General features: G+C 33.9%; 1 protein-coding gene across 1 annotated transcript; it reads left to right on the top strand.

Moving 5' to 3' along the window:
* Window positions 1-3,678: 3,678 nt before the first annotated feature.
* Window positions 3,679-22,031, top strand: LOC144970211 (uncharacterized). Its single transcript, XM_078909615.1, has 11 exons — window positions 3,679-3,884; window positions 5,031-5,207; window positions 6,610-6,780; window positions 7,223-7,495; window positions 8,643-8,819; window positions 9,880-10,028; window positions 11,266-11,506; window positions 11,991-12,143; window positions 12,456-12,538; window positions 13,163-13,594; window positions 17,880-22,031. Exons 2-11 carry the CDS (start codon window positions 5,046-5,048, stop codon window positions 20,188-20,190), a joined length of 4,152 nt encoding a protein of 1,383 aa, XP_078765741.1. The 5' UTR covers window positions 3,679-3,884; window positions 5,031-5,045; the 3' UTR covers window positions 20,191-22,031.
* The last annotated feature ends 1,924 nt before the right edge of the window (window positions 22,032-23,955 follow it).

Raw genomic sequence — 23,955 nt, 5'->3', positions numbered from 1 at the left:
AGATCTCGATAGTAACCTAACCACGTTACACTTTCTGTAAATGACTGCGAACGAGACCTGGGGATTTTACTAGACAACAAGTTGTCGTTCAAAGAACATGTTCAAAGGACCACTGCAAGAGCAAATAGAATAGTTGCGGTAATAAGAAGAACATTCGACTTTCTAACAAAGGAAATGCTTGTCCTCCTATTCAAAGCACTGGTCCGGCCAATCCTGGAATATGGAAACTCGGGGTGGCAACCTACTAATAAATCATTATGTAAAGAAGTTGAAGATGTCCAAAGACGGGCCACAAAATTATTGTATTCACTTAAAGACCTGCCATACCCAGAACGTCCGAAGAAACTCAAACTTTCATGCCTTGAAAATAGGAAAAAAAGGGATGACATGCTCGAATTATTTAAGTTTGTGCATTTCTACATCTGCAAGAGAGCGCATCATTTCAGCTCAACAACCAAGGCTCTACCGGGGTACACTCAATGAAATTATAAAAATAATACAACAGATTTCGGACAAGAAGCGATTACTTTTCAGTTAGAACAATTAATACATGGAATGATTTGCCAGAGAGAGCTGTGAATGCTGAAAGTGTAAACGCATTCAAAAATGAGTTGGACAGATTCTGGATGGACTTGCCAACAATTTATGATCCGCAATGCTACCACAAAAACTAAATTCATGAGTGAAAGATGAATTCAATTCAAATATATATTTATTGTCGGCATTAAAAAATGTTTCATAAATAATTTAGTCAAGCTAATAGAAGCCCTTGACCAGGGACGGCTGGTAATATTGGGCAGGGTGGGCAAATACCAGCCTGTTTTTTTCAAGTTATAAGCTGTATTACCAGGTCCGAAATAATCTAATTTAAATTAGATAATTTTAAAAGTTAGTACTTAAACTTGATACTTCGTACTGAAATCAATTTGTATGTATTTTTGATAGATTGCGAATCACCATGCACCCCGTAATGCATAAACCAGGATACGCTCCTGTTCTTTTTTATCACCCCCCCCCCCCCCCCCCCTTTCCCAACCACTCCACTCCGCCCACATCGTCATCTCATCGTCACGTCGCCTGACGGTGATTTTGCTGTCTGGCCTCTCTAGTTCTAGGTCGGGCTAATTCAAATGAGCCCACCTTATAAACCAGTGAGCACTAAATAGAGATTTTGGCAAACGAACTTTTTTTTATTTATTGTCTTACTTGTGCTGGTACCATTGATGTAATAACATTGGGAAGGTTCCAGTATTGAATTAAATGTATCAATTTACTAATATTATATCAAGTTAGTATTAACTTGTGTTGTTTTAATATATTTGTTTATCCATTTAAATTATCTCTTTTTTTCTCGTTTTCTTTAGTGCTTCTCAAAATTCATTTATTTAAATTGTTGTCTTATTTGTTTGTTTGTTTTGTTTTTTTGTTTGTTTTTTTTGTTTTTTAAACAAATTAATTTGTTCCTTTTAAAAAAAAATTCTTAAAGTAATTACCGCTGTATTTTTATTGCCAGACTAAATATTTTTGCAAAACAATGTATTTTCTATTGCATTCCCTCTAATAAAACACTTTTATTCAGAAGTCACGACTAAATAAATATATAAAATACAACCCCCACCATTTTGGTTTTCTCAACAATTGAATTAGTATACGAGAAATACTCTTCTGAGTAAGGAGAGAGTTGAATTCTAAGTTATAGAGGAAATAAAGACGTTTAAAGGAAGGGTGGGCAGATTCCGTACTTGCCCGTCCTGAAGCTAATACATACATAATAGTTCGCGATGAAGAATCGGGAAGCTAGGGGTTGGTTGGGTAAGGAGTAAAGATAACACGGTCGTTATTGTTATAGTCTAACGAATGCATGAGGAGAGATTGGTAGCATTATTTAATTTGTCTTAATTGTATTGTATGAATTATTGGCGAAAGCCTAAGATTAAGTAAACTTTGTTTTTAATTTGTCTTTTTTTGACTATGGAACTGATACTTGTCATAGCAGACCTGCCTACTTGAAATAGGAAAATAAAAATCGTAGTTTTCAGGGTTAATAAAATGGTAGATATTTTAACTATCCTTTAAAAAAATCACCGGAATTTTCGTCTATTAAGGTATCAAATTTTTAAAAAACGAGAAAAACGGATTGGAAACGTAATAATGATGGTGATGGTGGTGGTGGTAATAGTGATGGTGGTGGTAGTAATGATGATGGTAATATTATTATTATTATTATTATTATTATTATTATTATTATTATTATTATTATTATTATTATTATTATTATTATTATTATTATTATTATTATTATTATTATTATTATTATTATTATTATTTTTATTATTATTATTATTATTATTATTACTATTATTATTATTATTATTATTATTATTATTATTATTATTATTATTATTATTATTATTATTGTACGTATTGGTGGTATTACGATTGTTGTATTTTTTGTGGTTATTAATGGTAACAATTTATTGTTTGGTTCCATTTACCATTTTTTTCCACTTTCATGTATGTTGTCATCAAAGTGTATGATTTAATGGCGAAAGCCTAAGATTGAATAAACTTTGTAATATCGTACGGTAATCATCATTGTCGACGACATCGTCGTTGCCATCATTATCATCATCATTAACAACAACAACAACATTAACAACAAATACTACAATAGCAATAAAAACAATATCAACATCATCATATAATTTTCGTCATCGTCTCCACAACTATCATTCTAACCAACAGCACCACCAAAACCACTACCATAATTACATCCTCCCTCACCGTCTCCTCTTCCTCCTCCTCCTCCTCCTCCACCACCACCACCATCGCTACCATTATTCCAACTGCTACCACCACCGGCACAATCATTCTAACCACCAAGAGAGCAGTAAAAATGATGCAATTTGAGCTCTGAATGAAACTCGAGTCATATCGCGGTTGTTGCTTCTCGATGAAAAATTTAAAGTTACTACGTACTTCTGAAAATGTAACAGAAATATCAATCTCGCCGTTGAGGGATTAAAGCATCTCTTTAATTTTTCGAGTGAACGAAATGGACTTGTATTGTCAAGGTGTTGTCGCATTTTGTCTCGTCGCTTTATTTTTTTGTTGTATTCTCTTTCGTGATTCCTTTTTGATTACGTTTGGAATAATTAAAATCTACTGGTATTGTCCTTTCATTGTGAATGTGATTATTTGTGGTTGAAATATTTTATTTTTTTAAAGTTGAAATATATAATATATATATATATATAATATATATATATATATATATATATATATATATATATATATATATATATATATGTATATATATATATATATATATATATATATATATATATATATATATATATATATATATATATATATATATATATATATATATATATATATATGACCGAATCATCTTTGCCCTTGACCGACATGAATTGGCAAAACTGAAAACTTTGCCTGAACCATCATTCTGGCAAAGTTTTCAGTTTTGCCAATTCATCTTTCTTTCAAGGTCAATTCAATTCAATAACAACAATCGCTCAGAATCCTGCAAATTTCGGTCAACAAATAAATGCCGAGTCGCGTCCCGGAGAGTCTCATTGGAAATTTTCTCATTAAATCTGCGATTCAATAAAAATACGGTATACAGGATCCGGATATGATTCAATGTCGTTAAATATTTATTTGGCAAATCTAAAACTCAAACTCGATCTGCAATCGGTCGTTAAATTATTCATCCTCTCCTCTTACTCGAATGTTGGACCATAACAAACGATTGTTTTCGTTTCTCTGTGACCAACTCAGAAAGGATAAAATCATGAATACAAGGAATTATATGGAATATCGTAAATAGCCTCAAATTTGTTACAGTTACAGCAGACGAGGTAAATCCGACGCCAATGAAATGAAACAACACTTCTTTACACTTTCCCCTTGTGTTGAGATTGTGATCAGGATCTTGTTTATCGTTTGGTTGATGTCAATTTAGCCATAGGATCAAACCTTTGTCTTTTAATTTGAAAAAGATCATAAGACTATCCTCATATTCTGATGGTTATAGTTATGACAAAAATAAAAAGGTCCCGGGATTCCCTTACTTTTCTTTTACTTAAATTTTAAATTTTACTTTTTTAGTTTGGTCAGAGTGAGTCGTAACTATCAGTATCAGAATCAGAGAATGAGTAATGAGTCATATCATTCTATCCACTATCTAGGTCTAGAACTAGAAGTCTGGATGTATCTGCCAATAATGAAGAACGTTTATTGTCAGGCAATAACGATTATAGATAATTTATACAGGGACATTTCCTTAAAATTAAAACTCCGTTCTTTTAACTTTTAAATTTAAACATTTATTTATCCATATTCCAGAATACGGAAACTTTCTTAACTATTAGGCAGGTTTAGTTTTTAATTATAAAGGTCCTAGGGTATTTTTCCTATTAAAGGGTTAATTAAAAGTACCATCTAGGTTTTATTTTTCCTTAGGATTAGTTCAAAAGGAATACTTGGATTGTTTCACAAAGCTCGAGAAACATGCAGAAGGCCGCCCAGAGGTAATTGATAGAGTCCTGATAACTCAGTTGGTTTAGCACTTGCTTCACACACAAAGGAAATGAGATCGATCCCAGGTGCAGTCGAGATTTTGTTATTGCCCCTCTGTCCACCCAGCAGTGATTGAGTAGCTGGATCTATTTGATCCAGTGGAAAGTGCTTTGCGATAGACTGGCGTACTATCCAAAGGATAGCAATTGCTATTGTCCGTTTCATGCTATAGAAACTGGGATCAACTCTGTCTCCACGGGCTTATTGTCTCTGAAGGACTACTTTGTACAAAAATGCTTTTCAATCGTACAGATCCAGATTTGACAAAACTACACACAAATCTGCTGGGTTATCGCAGGCTTCTGAAAAATATTCCAACAGATTACACGCTCAAACTTTTAGTTAGTAGTCCTGTAAATTCATTGTTTGACCTTCTGTTTGTATTTATTTGTGATGTTATAGTTTTCTAAATTTGTTCTTTTTAGGTAAAGTTGTTCAAGATGGCCAACACAACAGTTTGTACAGACACAACAGAGGCAATTGATCTTTTCAAGCCTCTTAGCCTCTTTCTGAAGCCAATCGCCAAAGTCAACATTTGTGTTCAGTTGCCCCACTTGAAAACTGCTGGTAAAACCATATCCAACTGGGAAGTCATGGAAAAGGTAGATCATTTTGTGATGAATTCTGCATTTGAAATGGAAAGTAGTACAACATAGTTGATTGGGCAGGGTTAATGGAAAGCAGTGAGATTCTATAAAAACGCAATTGTCATTGCTCATTTTTATTTATAAAGCCATTGGGAATGTTAGAAAAGTTTATTTAGCTCCTGGTTTGAGGTTCATCTAAATATAAAATATGTACATATGAAGCTGTGCCTGATAAGGATATTTATCCAAAACACCTTATCCTTTCACCCATCTCAGTCGCATGCTCTTAAAAGTATAGATTGACAAACATTGAAGTAAGTTGAGTAAGAAAGTTTATTCAAGTTATATAAAAAATTGTTACCTGTCTTTACCAAATGTAAAATCACCTGGTCATCTCTGCTATGTAGTTACTTACTTTTATAAGTGTCTACCGCTCAGCAGACAGAGGAAAAGACACTAGTTTGATATGACTAGTACAATATAAGTTAATCACAAATCACATTTTAAAGAGTAGTGTGACGGTTATTTAGCAATATCAGCCACAATGATACAATTTTTAGGCTTTTATGGCAAAAATGTTGTGGCATTCATAAAGTGTTAATTTTTCTCTCTTTCCATTCTAAAAAGATCTTCATTTAACTGTTCCCTGTTTTAGAAGGTTCGGAACCCATGTCAAGATACAGAAAAAGTAAAAAATAGTGAAAAAGCTTTAGTCTCAGTCAAAATACAATGTTTAGAAAAACAAGCTTGCCACTCCTGTGCATAAAAATTTTTTGATTTTGTGTCCCCTAGTATGAGTTTGTTTTCCAAAACATCAGAATAAGAGGAAGATTGGTGGTTTCCAAACTGAGATATAGATTACATCTGTTGTAAAGACCTTGAAAGTGGTATACTATACAATACAAAGCAGAAATCTACAAGAAAAAGAAAACCAACAAAAATTGACAAGATGTGGGGTTTGATCTTCAGTAAGAATAAGAAGGTTGATTTTTTGTTTGTTTTTTCTGTTTTTTTTTTTTTTTGTACTTCCTACTTTGACTGATATGAAACACTGTTTTCCAGATTTTAAAAATCTTTCACCAGTATTAACGCCCTAAAGTTTTCGTTGAAATTATATAAATATTTGGCCTTTTGTGCTTTTATTTAAATTTAAATATTTTGGGGTTTTTGAATGAGACAGTTCTGGAAGTGAATGTTTTGGAGTGAACAGTGGTCTTTGGGAAATAGATTGCACGAGTCTACATGGACACATCCAGTCTTTTTCTCTATCTGAGCAGCGAAGCCACTCTCAAGACGTCAATAAAACCTTATTAGAAAAGATAATTGTTCATAGCAATATCTCCAAATATTAAAGCAAAAAATCGAATCTTTGATGACATTGTAATTCATCTTTGTTTACTTTTTTTTTTCAATTCAGTTAAAGCACATGGTGAGACCAGAAGTTTTCATCACATTGAAGATATTCAAGAGCACAATGGAGTTCATACGACTTGAAGGGGAGATAGAGAATAAGGGAAGGATTCACACCATCATTCTAAAACTTGATGGGAAAACGATCAAGCTCAGTGGATTCACGGATGTCCTCAAAGTAAGCTTTTGTGTGTGAACTTGAATAATTATGTAATAAACTACTATTGAAGTACCGAGAGCAATCATCTGATTTGTAATCTCATGTAAAGCCCAAATTGTTAATGCCTTGGCCTTTACAAATAAAGAAAAAACTTTTTTTGACATTTTTTTGCCAGAAAATAAAGTGATCATGTACATTACCTATAATGAATCTAATAATAATTAAGTTGAGTTGAAATTGATTGAAAAAGATGATCCTAGTTTTCATGTAGGATTGCAAGCCAGATGAATCTACAATCTTCTCTCATTAGAAGTTTAGTAATTTTAAATTGCACTATTTAGACTAGTGCTTATAGTGTATTTCAATTATAACATGTGACTTTGGGAATGGTTATATTGACTTTATTTGTTCAACACAAAAAAAAAAAAGCTGTTAATATTGTTCTATTTCTCTACCCCAGGTAAGAGCAGCTGAGGCCAAAGTCAGTTTTCCTTCACGACATGATTGGGACTCTTATTTTCGTGATGCAAAATCAATGAATGAAATGAAAGCTGGAGAACGTCCTGACACTGTTTACATAAAAGACCTTCCTACTCGTTGGTTTGCCGAACATCATTCAGACAAAGAAGGGTCTGATCTCAGGCCCTCTGAGGATGCTGTACGAAAAGTGTTTAAGACATTCGGAGAGGTCCGTTGCATTGATATACCAATGTTAGATCCTTATCGCAAAGAGGTATGAATTTCTTCCATTTCACTTTTAAAAGAAAATAGGTTGAATGATATTGGTATAATGTTGAAAGTAAAAATTATTAATAAGTAAATGATATTTGACTTCTAAATTAAATGTGCTTTTGTAGTACAGGGATTCACCACTTTGTCAATTCTACTCAAGGTTATTAAAATTTTTACACTCTGGATGGTTTGGTTATGTGTAAAGGATTGTAACCCAGTTGATAGAGATATTTCCTTGAATGCTGTTCATAACAAGAGGCTATTTGAACAGTGAAGGTTAAGGTTTCCTTGCAATCCCATAGTCTACCAAAGTCAAGAACTAGAGGTGCCTAAATGAGTCAACAGAATGAAGAGAAAGATAAAGGGAGTAAATGTGACTCATAATTAAGGGAACAACACAAAACAAACGACGTTTCGGCCTTTGGCCTTTTTCAAGTAAACTCGAAATTTACATGAAAAAGGCCAAAGGTCGAAATGTCGTTTGTTTTGTGCTGTTCCCTTATTTATTAGTCACATTTACTCCCTTTATCTTTCTACCAAATTCAATCGAGAGCCATACATGCCACTTACGTAGGATAAACATTCAACTACCACCCCTCCTAAAAGTTTTTGAAAAATACATTCAGTGCATTCATTTTAGAATGGTTGTGACAGCTTATAAGAAGAAAATGGTTATAAAATTTGTAAATAATTTTATGAAACTTGCAACTATTTTTATTTTTTCATATCAAATTCCTATAAATAATTGTGAGTTTACATTTGATAAGCAAATTGACTCGTAAGATTAGAATACTCACAATACTGTTTGTAGCACCAATTAATTTAATTTACACTTATCATGTGAGCACAGATGAATTTGAGGAAATTTTAGAAATATGAGAGCAAATTTCAATGTCTTTTTAAAACTGTTGGACTAAAACTTAAATATATTTCTTGCTATTTAAACATTGGTTTTATAATTTATTTTCCATTTTTTTCTTGAAGCTAAGACTTAGAATCTGAATAGATGTAAAATAGTGAAGCCCCTGTTACAATATTATTGCTGCTACTCAGATCTAACTGTTTTATTGATTTGGTTTTTAGGAAATAACATGTTATATTCATTATTTAAACATGATTATAATACTTTTTCTCATGCTATTTTCCAGATTAGTGCCAACATGAAAAAATCGAACATTCAAACCTTTTCCTATGGTCAAGACCTGACTTTTGAGTGTTTTATACAGTATCATGACTACATCAGCTTTGTCAAAGCTATGGATTCATTGAGGGGAATGAAACTTCTGTACAGAGGAGAGGAGAAGGCGATTACAGCTGTCATAAAAGTAAATTGAATGCACCTATATTAACTCTCTCCTTACCAGCCATTCTTTGAATTTCCCCCGAAAATTCACACCCACCCAACACAAAAATAGACTTTTCCTAATCAAACAAAAATGTAACAAGTGCATTCAATACAGAATGTTGTTCAGCAAAATGGTGTCTACAACACAGTGTTAAGTATTCATAGCTGTAATCAAAGCATTTGTTTAGATTTTGTGATGCACAAGAGAAATCAGTATAAGATAATTGTCGGTTGCATCGTAACGAATGTGACGATTTTCCTATGGTTGGTAAGGAGAGGGTTAATCCCAAATTAATCATTAACTCCTTGCCCTAGCTTGGGTTTTTGAAACTTGATTTTTACCACATATTTTGATTATAGCATGATAGATAATCTAAATTGTAAAACAGAAATTATCAATTGCTCACTTCTTTCTTTATAATAGTAGGAAGCTGGTCTATCATAGAGCACGTAACAAAATATAAGATATTAGATATGGATTATTGAAAATAAATTGAAACATAGCGCAGATTTATCCAGGTCTCTTTGCTTTACAAGTTTTCCTACAAAAGTTACAATGTGATCACAATTGACCTTCTAATTTGGCAATAACAATTTTTATACTTAATCTAATAAGACTATTTTTGGGTTGAGAAATTGTTGAATAGAAATGATTAAACTCTTGATTTGATTTCTAAACCAGTGGGTAAAGATAATCAGGAATGCTATTTAGATAAAGCTTTTCTTTTTAATTTGTAGTACTGTAGAATTATATTGCTTTGTTTCATATTGCATGTTTGAGTGAAAGTAGCCACGTTACTGTTAAGCGCTTTGAGTTTGTTGATATACGGGGTAAGGCGCTATATAAAAACCATATATTATTATTATTATTATTATTATAATGCGTAAAGGGTCTGGCTTGGCAGTTTGAAATAAGATTTTTTTTTTCAGTTGAAAGCCTTGAGTGGAACATGTGATCAATGAATGATGGATTCATAATATAATCGTATTAGATATAAAATTTGAAATGAGTGATTTAACATTATATATTTTCTTTGCAGGTGGATTTTGATAAAACCAAACACTTGTCAGAGAAAAATATAAGACGTCGAAGAATTGAGAGGGAAAAATTAGAAGCCTTAGAAAGAGAGAGACTGGAAAGAGCAAGGCGAGAAAAGGAAGAAGAAGAGAGAAAGAAGGAAGATGAAAGGTAAGACTTTATGGTTAAAGATATTAGTTCAGATGCTATTCTACAATGTTTCTTTAAATGTATATATGTATTGTATGTATGTGTGTATGTTTGTATGTGGAGGGTGGAGTATAAACACATGCATTTGTGTATATGTTCATGCACATTAAAGTATTTAATTTGTATTTGTTTTTCTGTGACAAAGGCTTTGAAAAAATCTTCCTACTTGATGGATTTAATTTCGTCATTGTTTGTCATGCTTAGAATAGGGGAGAGAAGTACTAGATTTATGGCAAATCCATTTTGTACAGCTATTTGTTTAAAAACGATATTGTCATAATCTTTTTTTCACACTAAATAAAAATAATAAAAAGGAATAGAAGCCCAAATTTAATTTCCTTAGACAGGTGATGTGGATACTTAGGATTTCCCTTTATAAACAAATCACGATGACTGAGACACAAAAGGCGAATGAGAAATGAGAGGATGGTGTTGTTTATTTAATGATGACAAAACAATGATAGAACATGAGATAGACTGCTCCTTAGTAAGGAGGTGTGAAATGAAATAGAATACATTATTGTTGCTGCTACTACTAGTGCTTCTACTCTTACTGCTTCTACTACTACTACTACTATTACTACAACTGCTGCTGCTTCTACTACTATGGCACGTCTTTTATAAAATTGTTATTGTATTCTGTTGAATTTTGTCATAAATTAAATTGAAGCTTCTATTCCAATTTAGTATTATAATTTATTCTTCAAATTTCAGACAGATGCATCTGCATTAATTTCTTTCCAGCATTGTTTTCGTTTTCATTTTAAGTCATAGATTATCTTTATCCTTATAAGTATTCTGATTTGGGAAAGGGGTGGGTGACGAGGTGGTGGAAATGTTGCACTGCAAGGGAAACCATTTTTTTCTCTCAAAATTTTTGGGGAGGGAAATTTAAAATTTGTCTTTTTGCCTGTGGCAGATTTGCTTGGTAATATGTTTATGACTATTTACAATATGTCTATCTTTGTGCCTTCCAAATCAACTATGATACTGAAGCAATACAAATAAGCTTGAAAGAAATTGTTTTGGTGCATGGAACATGTACAATTTTTGTTAAAATTATTGTGGCCAGGTTTAAAGTAAAGCTTTTGATATAAACACAGCTAGGAAAGGTGAATCTGCAATTTTTAAAAATAGATTTGGCTGACCCAGGTTTTAATTTCTCTAAACCATTTTTTCAATGACATGTTATTTACAGGAGAAAGAAAGAAGAAGAAGAGAGGGAAAAGGAAAGAAAAAAGCAGGAGAAGTTACAGAGAAAAGAGGACAGGCGGAAAGAACGAGAGGAAAAGAGAAGGCAGATGAAATTGGAGAAGAAGCGAAAGGAGGAGGAAGAGAGAATGAAATACAAAATTGCCTTGGAAGAGAGGCGATTTCTTATTGCCCAAAGGAAATTGGAGTCTTTGAGGTTGTTGACTGAACTATTCGAACGTGTCAAGGTATAAACCCAGATAACAGTATCAGTTTGATTGACTTTGCTTTATACAGTCCTGTAGAAGTTTTATTCTGAATGGCTTTGCACTACACATTCTTTTAGCAGTTTAATTTTATAACAGATATGACACTTTTAAAAAACAACTGAAATTCCTGAAAGGATGTTATAATAAAACTTTATCCTTTTTCTTCTTTTTTTTTTTTTTAACTACAGCTTTTTTTTTCTCTCATTAGATGTCAAGTGGTGTTAGTTTTTGTATGTATTCAAAAGCCATTACTATTATTTCTTGAAACCCATTAATGCATAAAAAAAATATCAATTCATAGGCTGTTGTTCTGTTGATGAATTTGATCAAAAACAAAACTTTAACTCATAATCTTCGTTCATTTAAAAAAAAAAAATTTGAATACCTCAGTATATGACTATCTACTCTCATCATATTGTTTTCTTGATGTTGTGAATTAAGTAAATTTTTTTCCTTTATCAAGGCCATACGCTTGAAGAAATACATAGAGCAAAAAGAAAAGGAATTGGAAGCAGAAAGGCTACAGCAACTTGAAAAAGAGAAGAAAGAAAAGGAAGACGAGGAAAAAAGAAAAGCAGAGGAAGAAATCAAGAAGAAATTGAAATTACAAAAGCAGGTAAATTATTCTTTTCAACCCGCTAGTTAATCAATTGAGTAATTGTCATTTTTTTGGTCTTTCTTTATATATATGGTATATTTACCATTTTGTCCACTTGTGCAAAAGAACGAACTAACTACTAAAATATATATCTCGCTATGCTCGCGTTTATCTGTATTTTAAAAAATTCATCAATTGATAAATGTTTTTGGGAAGTGTATAAGAGTTCTACTTATTTTTCCAATACAGAGAAACAAAGATATTTGTTTTCGTTCAATATCTATTTATCCTTTTAAGTTAAATTCTGTGTTTTTGTATTCCTCTCCTCAGGAAGAAGAATTGAGAAATAAGATTTTAAAGAACTTCAAGGCTAAGGAGGAACAGAAACAAGAAATTCAGCGGGAAGAGCTAAGGTAAGAAAGCTAGCCTTAATAATGGCTATTGTCATGAAAAAATACATTTACCACCCTTCAGCAGTATTCCGATTCAGTAGTTTTGTTTCCAGTTCATAAAGTGTGCACATCAGGCTTATGGAAATGAAGATATTGTTTAAAATGTTTGGTTTTGATAGACCTGTCGACAACTAATTAAATCAGGGAGGAAAATAAATCTCTCAAGAATTTATTTTTTGTTTTAATCATTTTATTTGGGTTAATTTAGACATTTTAAAGATTGACTTCTTTTACTGTATACTTTACCAAAAATATTGATGAAAAAAAGCTATTAAAAAAAATATGTATATAAATGTTAATTCTAAAGTATGATAAAGTTAGATAATCACTTGTTTCCTATATATATTGTAAGTTTCCTTCTTATAGCATGCATAGTCTTTATTTGGTTTTGGATGATAGAACAAAAATCAGTATGAGTTAGATATTAAATAACCAGATTCAAGAACAACACCAAGCCAAAAAAGAAAAATAATAACAGAACAAAAAAGAAAAAAAAAAAAAAAAACGAACCTGCAAAATGAAACCAAAATACAGAGAAATTAACTGACTTTACTTCAATCATTTATAGATTTTTTTTTATTCCAGAAAAAAGATATCAGGAACTGTCAAATTAAAAAGCGCAGTCATCATGAAGAAATCAGGAGAGGAGAGTGGGCAGAAAAGAAAAAAAGGATTGGATTCATATTCTGATGTGAGTGAAGATGATGAGGACGAGATACCCCAGGACAAAAAGAAAAGTATGAGGATTATTCCCAAAGATAAAAATAAACCACCTGAACATTCCAAGAAAGATCTGAATTTGGAGGTTAAAAAGACACAAGTGCCAGGAATGTCAAAGAATATTGGTGTGGGTCGACTGAATCTAAAACAACCTATAAAAATCAGGAGTACTAGCGAGAAAAAACAAACAACTGACGCCGCATTCTCATGGGGGACTTCGTCAGATGATAGTGATGAGGATGAGGATGATGATAAGGAAGAGGAATCTGGAGACGAGAGTGATGCCAGTGATGACAAGTGAGTATCAACATTGTAATTCATTTATGTGCGGGTGTGTGTTCATCAATTGATGAAAATTATATAACAAGCAATGTATACTGTATTTAAACCTTCGGAAAAGTGAGTGGAGCAAGTACTGTTTTTTTGATAATAACAAGAAATGAAGGGAGTAGAGAAGTGCCAATAGAGAATAATATCTTTTGCATTGATGGGGGAGTTTTAAACCCAAGATCTAACTGTTACAGGTCCTGAGTTCAACTCCCAATCACCTCAAAAGTTTTTATTCTCTATTGTCCTCTGGCTTTTCTCTACCCACTTCATTTTTTGCACCACAGAATTTATCACAATAGGGTTCAACAGTCGTGATGTCACTTCCCTCTTAATGACGCATAGTAACTTAGTAACTGGTTCTAAACTATCAGTACAATGGCAGACACCCTTATGAAATGCTTCTTCGGCAAGCATAAAAGTGTATCCAGAGGAGAAAAACATTATAATCTGATCATCATACCTTTATACATTCTGATCACATGGTGTGTGAAAAAGTTCTAGCCAGCATGAAGAATATAAAGTACTGATTTTCTTTGTTTAGAGCCAAGCTGCTCGTTGCTGGGTAGATGTGAAATCAGACTATTGAATCCTATTCAGAGATTTTATTGTAAGCATTAACTTCAAGGACATTCATTTCCCCAGTATGAAAAGTATCACAACAAATTTTAAACTTAACTTGCCCAGGATCCATATGATAATATAAATTGAATTTTTTAAGATTGCTTTTCTGTACCCTTATATTAATTAAGGCTGTTTGTGCACTCAAACTGACGAAAGATTCTCTCTTATTTGATCAGGGACCCTTTGTAAAGCGCTTTGAGTACGTTTAGTGGATATTGCGTTATATACAAAAGCTCAAGCTCAAGTTTGCTTCTTCCAAACTTCACCCTTGCTTATCACATCAGTAGTTAAACAATTTGAATCACTCTGAAAAAAAAAAAAAAGAAAAGGTAAACCCACCAAAATAATAACCCAATTATTAGCATTAGTGTGAAAAACATAAGCGGTCTCCAATGATATGGTCTGAGAGGGAAACCATAATATATTCATTATCAAAGGAGTTGAATGAATTACCAGTGATTAAATCAATGCAAAGGTGCTACCAATAAAGAGAGAATATTCTCCGTAATGTATAATATTCAGACAAACATTAAAGTGAAGATTTTGTTGTTTTTATTAATTGTGTGATTTTGTGATTTCTATGTCTCTTGTAGAAACCACTGGCCCTTTAAAAAAATAGTTTACATGTGTGCTGTCCTCTTAATAGTGTTCACTGTGTTGACAAAACAGAGGAGCACACGGCGACTAAAACTCGAACTTTTAGTTTGAGCCAGCGCTCCACCGGTGGGAGGGTAATTAATCAAGTTGTGACAGGTCGATGACTCATCATGCTACTGGCGTCAGCATTTTCGCTACCTGTATTTTTTTCTCTCCGATTCTGCATTTTATTGATATTTTCAAATAATCGTTGCTCAATAATCCGTTGACGTAACTTTTTCTTATTCATATATTCTCGTTCTTCATAATGTAAAGAATATTGTCATACCATTTGTATGGCTATGAACCGAATGGTTTTACAACGCCACTCTCCATGAGTTGTACTATAATTCAATGCAAGATCATAACTATAATCGGTAAGAAACGTGTGAATAAATAGCATAAGTCACCGTACAGGCAAATAATTTTGAGATAATCAGAAGGAGAAGAGAATGAGGAAAAAGTGTATGTAAGTTTTGTGGCCTGTTCAGACCTGGCAGTCCTGTGAGAGGTCTTGATATTGTGGTAACTCCTTATCAAATCCACCAGTATCCTGTCCACAAATTAGCCAGTCACAGTGATGACTGGAAGGTACGTGTTAGTGTGTGTCTTATAAAACTGATATCCAATCATTCCTTATGAATAAGATTCACTTGATGACATATTTCATTAATTAATAATATAAATTCTATGGTCTGTCACGTTCCCGATCACATTGTCAGTAATAAATTTACTAAGAAATATTTCTATCACTCTCTCTCTTCTATTTTCACACATCACAACTAACAAAGTTTCATGTCTAATCACAATGCATGCAACACCATTATGAAAACAAATAAACAAGTTTAACAATAGTTTCTCATCTATTTTCAACACCAACCAGAAAGGAGAGATATCATTCTAAAATTTAGGATTATTATTAGAGGCCTTTATGAAGTACTGACGTCTGGTTCAACTTGAAGCAATGATGTTTCCATTGTGAAAGACAATTTTGCTTTTTCACTTCGAAGTCCTCCTGCTCTTTTTTCAATCTTCCCTATGCTAGAATGGAGCAGTTGACCACCTTGCTCGCCATGGAATCCTAAACCTATCTTATATCGCTTAAACCAGTCAATGCAGTGCATTTCCAATATATGTAATTTGGGGGTAATTGAGTGAGGGAATGCTTCTCTGTAATTCTGCAAATACCTTGCGACGGCTTCCTCTGCTCTTTTAATTTCTTCTGATGACATGGGATTTGAATGGGATACTAATTTATGTACATCTCTGTAGCTGTCATTTAAAGTATTATATTTGATCTCAAGTTGAATTATTTTCGTGATTAGGGTGTCTCTTTGGGTGTTTGTACTAACTGCATGTATAGCTGTCTTTGTAAGGTCTCTGTAGATTACTTTCTTTATGTATTTGTGGCAGTGATTGGCAATGAAGTGGCCACCGTGAAATGCTTGTCTGACAATTTTATTCCGATCTAAAACATGTTGTATTGCTTTTCTAACTGGTCCGATGATACTTTCTTTACATTCTTTCATGTCATGCAAATTTTTCTTTATCTTTTTAAATTGCTTCTCCCACCTCCTCTTTTCAAACATCTTTTGCCACAAAGTCTACATAGATTATTTAGTTTAGTTATATGAGTTTCAAGAGAATGTTCCATCCTTGTCTGAAGTACAAAAAAAATTATTTCAGTGCCACAAATAAAATTAATATAAAAAAATAAAATCACTCAACCAAAAATAATAATGTTATTTCACACAACGGATTGCCCAGATTTTAAATAATCATAACTTTTTTATTTCGTGTGAATTAAGCGTACTTCTTGGACATACTAATTGCAAATTTATTGAATTATTTTAGGGTGTAAGAAAATATGACCCTCATGGTGACAAAACATGTTTTAAAAATATTTTAATCATTGATATACGGTGGACAGAACAATTTCACTCACTAATTTGAAATATTCTTATCTGCTTTATAATCCAATTGGCACTTCACAAAAATATATATAATTACGACAGAAATTTAAAATATTGAAAAAAATAAGAAATTGTCTGTGACACATAGGTTGCCAGTATTAAATGATGTAAGGAGTGCATTTCTTATGAATTTTTTGACAATATCACCCTTGTTTTCGGACCTCCCTTACCTCCCCTTGTTTCAACTGACGAAGGTGCAGGTAATTAATCACTTGTGACAGGTGAAGTTCCCTGTTATCAGTGATTTGCCTGTGATCAGGGGAGTGGAATGGGCGACAGGGGAAGATGCACAGTGGGTGGCACGGGGGATACAGCAAGATCAAAGCAAAAACTAAAGAGTCAAAAATTAAGTTAGTTTTATTCGCCGTGAGCAGAATCTGTGATATATGCATTTACCTAATACAAATACCTATTCCTAAATGTTAAGTTTTGCTCCTTGCTTGTTTGAGCACACTTAAACGATTATATTATTTTGCTTTATAAACTTAATTCAAGGAAACTGATTTTTAACGTTATCAATATTGTTGACAGCAGTATGCCTCAATTTTGTGGCTTTTATGTCGCAAACATTGCACCTGATAACATAGAGGCCAACTGTCCTGATAAAATTGGGACTGTCGTGATTTGGCAATCCAGGGTTAAAAATATTGGTCGGATTATATGTATGGAAACGACTTGTTGGTTTTGACTAGAGAATTAAAGCAAGGAACAGAAAAAAGCTCTAAATCTAGATTATATTACATAATCGTCCAGACATGCTACTGTTTTGGGTCATGACGGTATGTTGCGTTAGGGTGTCCCGTTTTAGCCCTTTGTAAAGTTGGCCGCTATGTGATAGAGTTAATAGCATTGCAGTAAATTCAATTATTTTCAGGCTTATTCATTTGTGAGTGTCTTCTTTACTAAATATCAATTTTTTTTTCCTTGTTAGGGTAAATATGTTATCTTAACCTTTGTATGTAGGAAATACCAAATTGGACTTTTATTTTCTAATTGTATGCATTTTTTTACTTCTCTACCAGGGGTGGCAGCAGTGTATTAGCCAGGGTTCTGAAAGCAAACAAGATGAGAGCGTGGAGAGAGGACTCAAAAAACACGGATTTGGATATGGATATGGATAGTCCACGCCATGGGAAATCTAAATCTGTGACCAGCCGTATTGTAAATATCAAAAGTGGAGGAAGAAGAGGAATGCCTACCATAGCTGTCAAGATGGGTAGGGAGGAGGTGGAGAATGATGGTGGAGAAAGAAAGGAAAGGGGTAGAGAATGGAATGACAGAGATAGAAGAACAGGCAGAGGGAGAAGGGATGGAGGAGGAATAGGAGGGAGACGTAGGAATGAGTTTGTTGGAGATGTGAGGGGGAGTAACGATGGCAGTGATCGCAGTGATAGGTATAGAATTGGTGGTGGTGGCGAGCAGAGAGATGATAATAGAGAGAGAATTAGAAATAGAAACCCAAGGGGTAGGAATGCGAGAGAAGGAAGTTTAACACCCCCAAGATATGGTGATCGTGTCAAGTCAGAGAAAGATGTTGATGATAATGATGGTAGGGCAAGAAGACGGTTTCCCAAGGATAAGAGTTTTGAAAATGAGACTAGGATGAGGAGAAGTGGTAGTGATAGGGAGAGAGGAGGAGGGGGAGGGGAAAGACAGAGGAGTGGTAGTGTAGAACAGCTGAGTGATGACTTTGATGTTGATGATAAAGAAAGGCGAGAGAAAAGTGAAAATAGATACAAAAGAGAATCTAAGTCAAGGAGTCGTAGCAGGGACAGGAGTCGAAGTAAAGGTAGGCGCAGTCGAAGTGGAAGCAGAGATAGAGATTACCGCCGTGGACGGCATCAAAGTCCACCTGAAGGAATGCCACCAATGATGCCAGGACCAGGAGGAGTTATGCTGCCTTTCCCACCAGGAATGCCCCCTTTTCCCATGATGTTTCCAGGTCCCATGGACATGCGTTTTAGACACCCTTATTTCCGTGGTGGACGTGGTGGTCGTGGAGGTAGAGGTGGTCCACCAATGAGAGGGGGTAGGGGAATTAGAGGTGGTGGTCTAGGGATCATGCCCCCTTTCCCTGCAATGCCGATGTTTCCTCCAAGATTCCCCGGTGATTTTTATGGCATGAATAATCAGATGAAGGATGTAACTGGCAGATATGCCCAACCTTTGCAGGTAAATGTTCCTTTCCACAGAAGGGGTGATGACGATGACCATGGCAGTGGCAGGCATCGTAAAAGCAAACGTCGGAAGAGACATAGGAGAAGTAGGAGTTATAGTAGAGACAGGGACAGGAGGAGAAGTCGAAGTTCTGACAGCCGTAGTAGTCGAAGCAGGAGTAGAAGTCGGAGCAGAGGAAGAAATAGAAGCAGAGGCAGTCATAGAAGAAGTAGGAGTAGAAGTGGAGATAGAAGAAGAAGAAGCAGAAGCAAGGAAAGCAGGCACAGGAGCAGATCTAGAAGTGAAAAGGGAAGTAGAAGCAGGAGCAAAGAACATAGAAGCTCTAGTAAGCGTAGAACCAGAAGTAAGGATCGTAGCCGTAGCAGAAGTCGAGAGAGAAGCCATAGTAGGAGGAGACATAGAAGCAGAAGTGATGATGAGCGTGGCAGAAGCAGACACAGAAGCAGAGAGGAAAGCAGAAGTAAAGAGCGAAGCAGGAGTAGAGAAAATTCGAGAAGGCATAGGAGTCGAAGTAAAGATGATGCAAGTAGGAGTAGCAGTAAAAGTAAACAGAGGAACAGGAGTAGAGAAAGAAGTAAAAGTATTGAAAGGCAACGGAGTAGGAGGGATGATGATGAAAAAAGTCAAACTAAAAGAAGTGAAAGTGAAGAGAGAGAGAGAAACTTTAATAAACGAAGAAATGGAGAAGAAGAACGAAGTAGAAGTAGGGAGAGGAGTGAAGGTAGAGATTATTCAGGATTGAAAGATGTGAAAGAAAAAGGAGTGAGAGAAGAGAAACAGCGGAGTAGAGAAAGAAGTGAAAGCGTTGAGAGAGAAAAGAATGAGAGGGGCAATAAGGAAAGTAGTAATTCTAAAAGAAGTGTCAGTGAGGAGAGAGAGAGAAATTTCAACAAACGAAGAAATGGTGAAGAACGAAGGAGTAGAAGTAGAGAGAGAAGTGAAAGCAGAGATGATTCAAGAATAAATGATGTTATAGAAAAAAGGGTTGATGAAGAAAAAGGTTTGGAAGACTCGGTTGGGGTTAGAGGGGATGATGGCAAAAAGCAAGACTATTCTGGTGCTGATGTCACATCTGGTGTCATGGAACATAGCACATTAGATGACAGCTCAACACACGAAATGAACGAGGGTAATGAGATCAGTCAAGAAGGATGAAAACTACAATTAATCAAAAGATGGCTCCAAAAATGTGATCAAATCTTCACTCATGTCCTATGCAGCAAATTACTTTTCTAGTATTGTGACATCCACCTGTTGACAGTACAAAATGATACTAAGCTGCTTGAAGCTTTGGACTGAAAAAACTACTAAACAAAAAGGAATATAATAGCTTCAAAAAAGAACAAAATACCAAACACAGTATGTTTTGGAATCAAAACCCTTCTTCAGCTAACAAAAAAAAAACGCAGTGAAAACATAAATACATTACTAAAAAAAAACAGATTGACAATGTAATTCCGTTTTCATTGTTGTCGGCTGAAGAAGGGTGTTGAGCCCAAAACTTTCTGTTTGGTATTTTGTTCTTTTTTGAAGCTGTTAAATTCATTTTTGTTTATTACAGTTGACAGTACAATGAGCTCAAACAATTTTTTGTCTAGGGACTCTTATTTGGAATGTTATAGACTTATTGTAAATTGTATGGATGGTAGCTGGCTGAATTGATTCTCAACTTTTTTTTTTTTTCAGAACACTCCAACTCGCATTATGCCGTCCTTTGCCTTAAATGAGTTATTTCTTCTCCCTTTTGTTTTTTCTTTACTGTTCGTTATTCCTGTGCCATTCTCTAATGAACTAGTTTTCACATAAAACGTTGATATATAAGTTTTCATATATAATCAGATACTATAGTACCCTTTCACATCCTATAACATTTTACATCTTTGCCTCATGTGGTTGACCAGAGTCCAGTGCATATGATCTCATAGCCTGACACTGCTTGGAAACTTTGTGACACACCGTTTGGTAAGAACCAAATGCTAAAAGGTCAACTTTAAGTTAATCGATGAAGAATATGACATGTTGGTATTTAGTACTCTAAAATTTATATTCCTTCTCGTCATTAAAACATTTAAACTCAACCCAAGTCTGATAATTTTGGTTATAAATTCAATTTTAAGCACTTTAATCATCCTGACATAATACCATTTCAAGGCGGTGAGTCACATTTTGTCTCAATTCAAGGTGACAACCCCCTAAATTGGACAGTGTAAGTTTTATTCAATAGTACAACCAATGGGATCATTTGCTATATTGGGCCCTACTAATAATGACAACTCACTTTCCTTTAGTGATCGTCACCTTGCAATGTAACCTAAGTTTTGGGGAAGTGTCAGGATATAAATTAACGAAGGCTTGGTGTGACGCAGTGTATGATTTAGTGTACCAGCAATAAATATAAAGGGAAGAAACTGATAATATATATAAAACACCGTATAGAGTTGTCATGATTATTGCCCTTAGCTATACTATTGAAATTGCATTACATCAGAATGAATTAGTCCCTATCCCTATTATTAATTATTAATTTGGTTTACATCAAAGTAATGAGCTATCTTTATAACGAATTAATCCCCCCCCCCCCTCCCCTCCCAACCTCTTCAGCAGTTCGTTATATAGGAGTTGGAGTGTCTGTCAGTTTTTTGTTGGAAAATCATGCTGGTGTTATTAATCTTTGTCTTTAAAATGTGTTTAAGAGTTAAAAGTTAAAGTCAAATGTTTTTATGACTTGACCGTGATATTGAAGAGGAGGAGAAAAAAAAGAGAGAGAGAGACATTTTATCTTAAATACTTTTTGGATTTTGGTAACGTCTTGGATTGACATTGGATTAATGTGACATTTTCACTTGTAATAATGTCGTATTTATGAACGTTGGTCATTTAAGGTTGAGAGATATTTTAGACCCACAGAAATTTTTGAATAATTGTATTTGGGTTTCAGTGAAGAGTTTGTTTTAAAAGTGAAATATTATTCAAACACTGCATTTGAAGAAAAAACATAAAAATATGTTGTTTTACAAAGTTAAAGAGGGAAATAGACCTACCATTTCCCGCTAAATTCAAGTTTAATTTTATAGTCTTTATATTTAGTTACTAAAATAAATACAAACTAGAATCAAGGATCTCTTGGAATCTACATCTGTCTCCTATTTGAACTAATTCCCCTTTGTCTTACCTTTTCTTAGGTGCTTCAATTGTAATTCTAGAACTTTTTACTATCCCATTTTCTTCCTTTTTACTGGTGCTGACATGACCTTAATGTGTTGCAAGCGACATAAAACCCTTAAAAACATAAACATAGACGCAAGGATATATTGGTTTTAGAATCTTTGTATGTTCATTCTTAGAATAACTCCCCCTGTCCTGCTTTTCCACGCATGCAGGTCTTTTACCGAACATAAGAGTCTTCTCCACAGACTCTCTGATTGCTGATTTCAATGTGCTACCACTATACCCAGAAGTGACTCAGTTATCCAGCCAAATTGATCTCCAGTTTTGGAAAGCTGATTTCTTTTTCATTTCAGGAACTTAAAGCTTGAGCAGTAGAGCAATAGGACAGGTTTTAATCCCGGTTTGAGTTAGATTAGGTTTATATCTGACCCATCTGTTAACTCAGCAATTATTTAGTTGTTGGGTCTCGCAAAAAAGGCTTCGTGATAGACTAGTGTCTTATCAAAAGGGTTGCAATCCTGTTAATACTGTTCAAATGATAATAAATTTTGTACCTTTTAACACTAGAGTGGGATTGTGCTAAAGAAAGGTCCCATTTTCTTTTTTTTTCTTTTTTTTCTTTTTCTTTTTTTTTTTTTTTTTTTTTTTTTTTTGCTTCTGTCTCACTTTGGAATCAAAACTATTCTAGAGTTCTCAGTTATTACACATAACTTTCCATTGTATTACCAAAAATCACGCACAAAACGATAATTTGGGGTTTTAAAGAATAACTTGAAAAAAATGGTGATATGTCCTCATTTAAATTTTGTTTCAAATTCATTTATATTTTGATAATGAGTGTTCATTGGCAATACCCATTCTGCCGTTTTATTAAAGAACACAGTATGTGCTTTTTGGTTAACATTATTAACATTGAATATACTGTGTATTTAAAAACAACGTCAGCATTGTTAGTAAGTTAAGTGTACATATGTAATTAGACAATTTGACATATTTATATTTGTTTTACTTGTGTACAGTAGCGGTCTCATTGTTGTAATTGCAATCCGTAACAATTACCGTTTTTTATATGTGCTGGCATACTAGAAGTGTGATTGATAAAGCATTTAACTTAAAGGCAAATGAACCTGATTCATTCTGTCTTCCACTGTTTACAAAACAAAAACCACACAGCACTCATTGTCACTGTGTCTATTAGTTGAATTTGTTACAGACTGACGTCTTGTCCAATGAGCAACATTTGTTATTGTCCATTTCACGTTACTGAAACTGGGATAGAATCTGGCTCAGCTTCCCAATGGATGGACCAAAACTGCCATTGCAATAAGATAATGCATTACGAATCCACAATTGTGCTTTTGGTGATCAGACTTTTATATTGTAGGATTTGATCTTTATATTGATGAGCTTTGTAAATAGATCATTCTTGACTGTACTGTTGTACACAATTATTTCCTTATATTTTAAAAGATTCTATTCAATTTTGTTCATGTATAATAAAAAAAAAAATTTTAAATATCATAGTCAATTTTTTGTTTGGAAAAATAACGGTCATTATTTCGAGGGACATTTGTGTGTTTTTAAATTCTTGTTCATTTGTCTGCACGAGATCTGGGCAGGGTCAGCAATTACTTTTTCACGAAACCCGACGAAACCGACTATATCCCACAAAGTTATGGGAAGTAGGCAACAGTGGGGAGTGAACCTGAGACTATGGTTTTCGGTGGGGTTCGTAAAAAAGCAATTACTTTT

Source organism: Berghia stephanieae, chromosome 4, assembly GCF_034508935.2.
Source record: "Berghia stephanieae isolate SIO BIC M18660-M18661 chromosome 4, UCSD_Bste_1.3, whole genome shotgun sequence".
Lineage (NCBI taxonomy): Eukaryota > Metazoa > Mollusca > Gastropoda > Nudibranchia > Aeolidiidae > Berghia > Berghia stephanieae.
This window is presented reverse-complemented; position numbering and strand designations above follow the sequence as displayed.

Excerpts from the sequence above, each read along its gene's own strand:
- LOC144970211 (XM_078909615.1), top strand. The coding sequence starts at position 5,046 with ATGGCCAACACAACAGTTTGTACAGACACAACAGAGGCAATTGATCTT. Across the intron at positions 5,208-6,609 it reads ACTGGGAAGTCATGGAAAAG|TTAAAGCACATGGTGAGACC; the intron begins GTAGATCATTTT and ends TTTTCAATTCAG. Across the intron at positions 12,144-12,455 it reads AATTGAAATTACAAAAGCAG|GAAGAAGAATTGAGAAATAA; the intron begins GTAAATTATTCT and ends TCCTCTCCTCAG.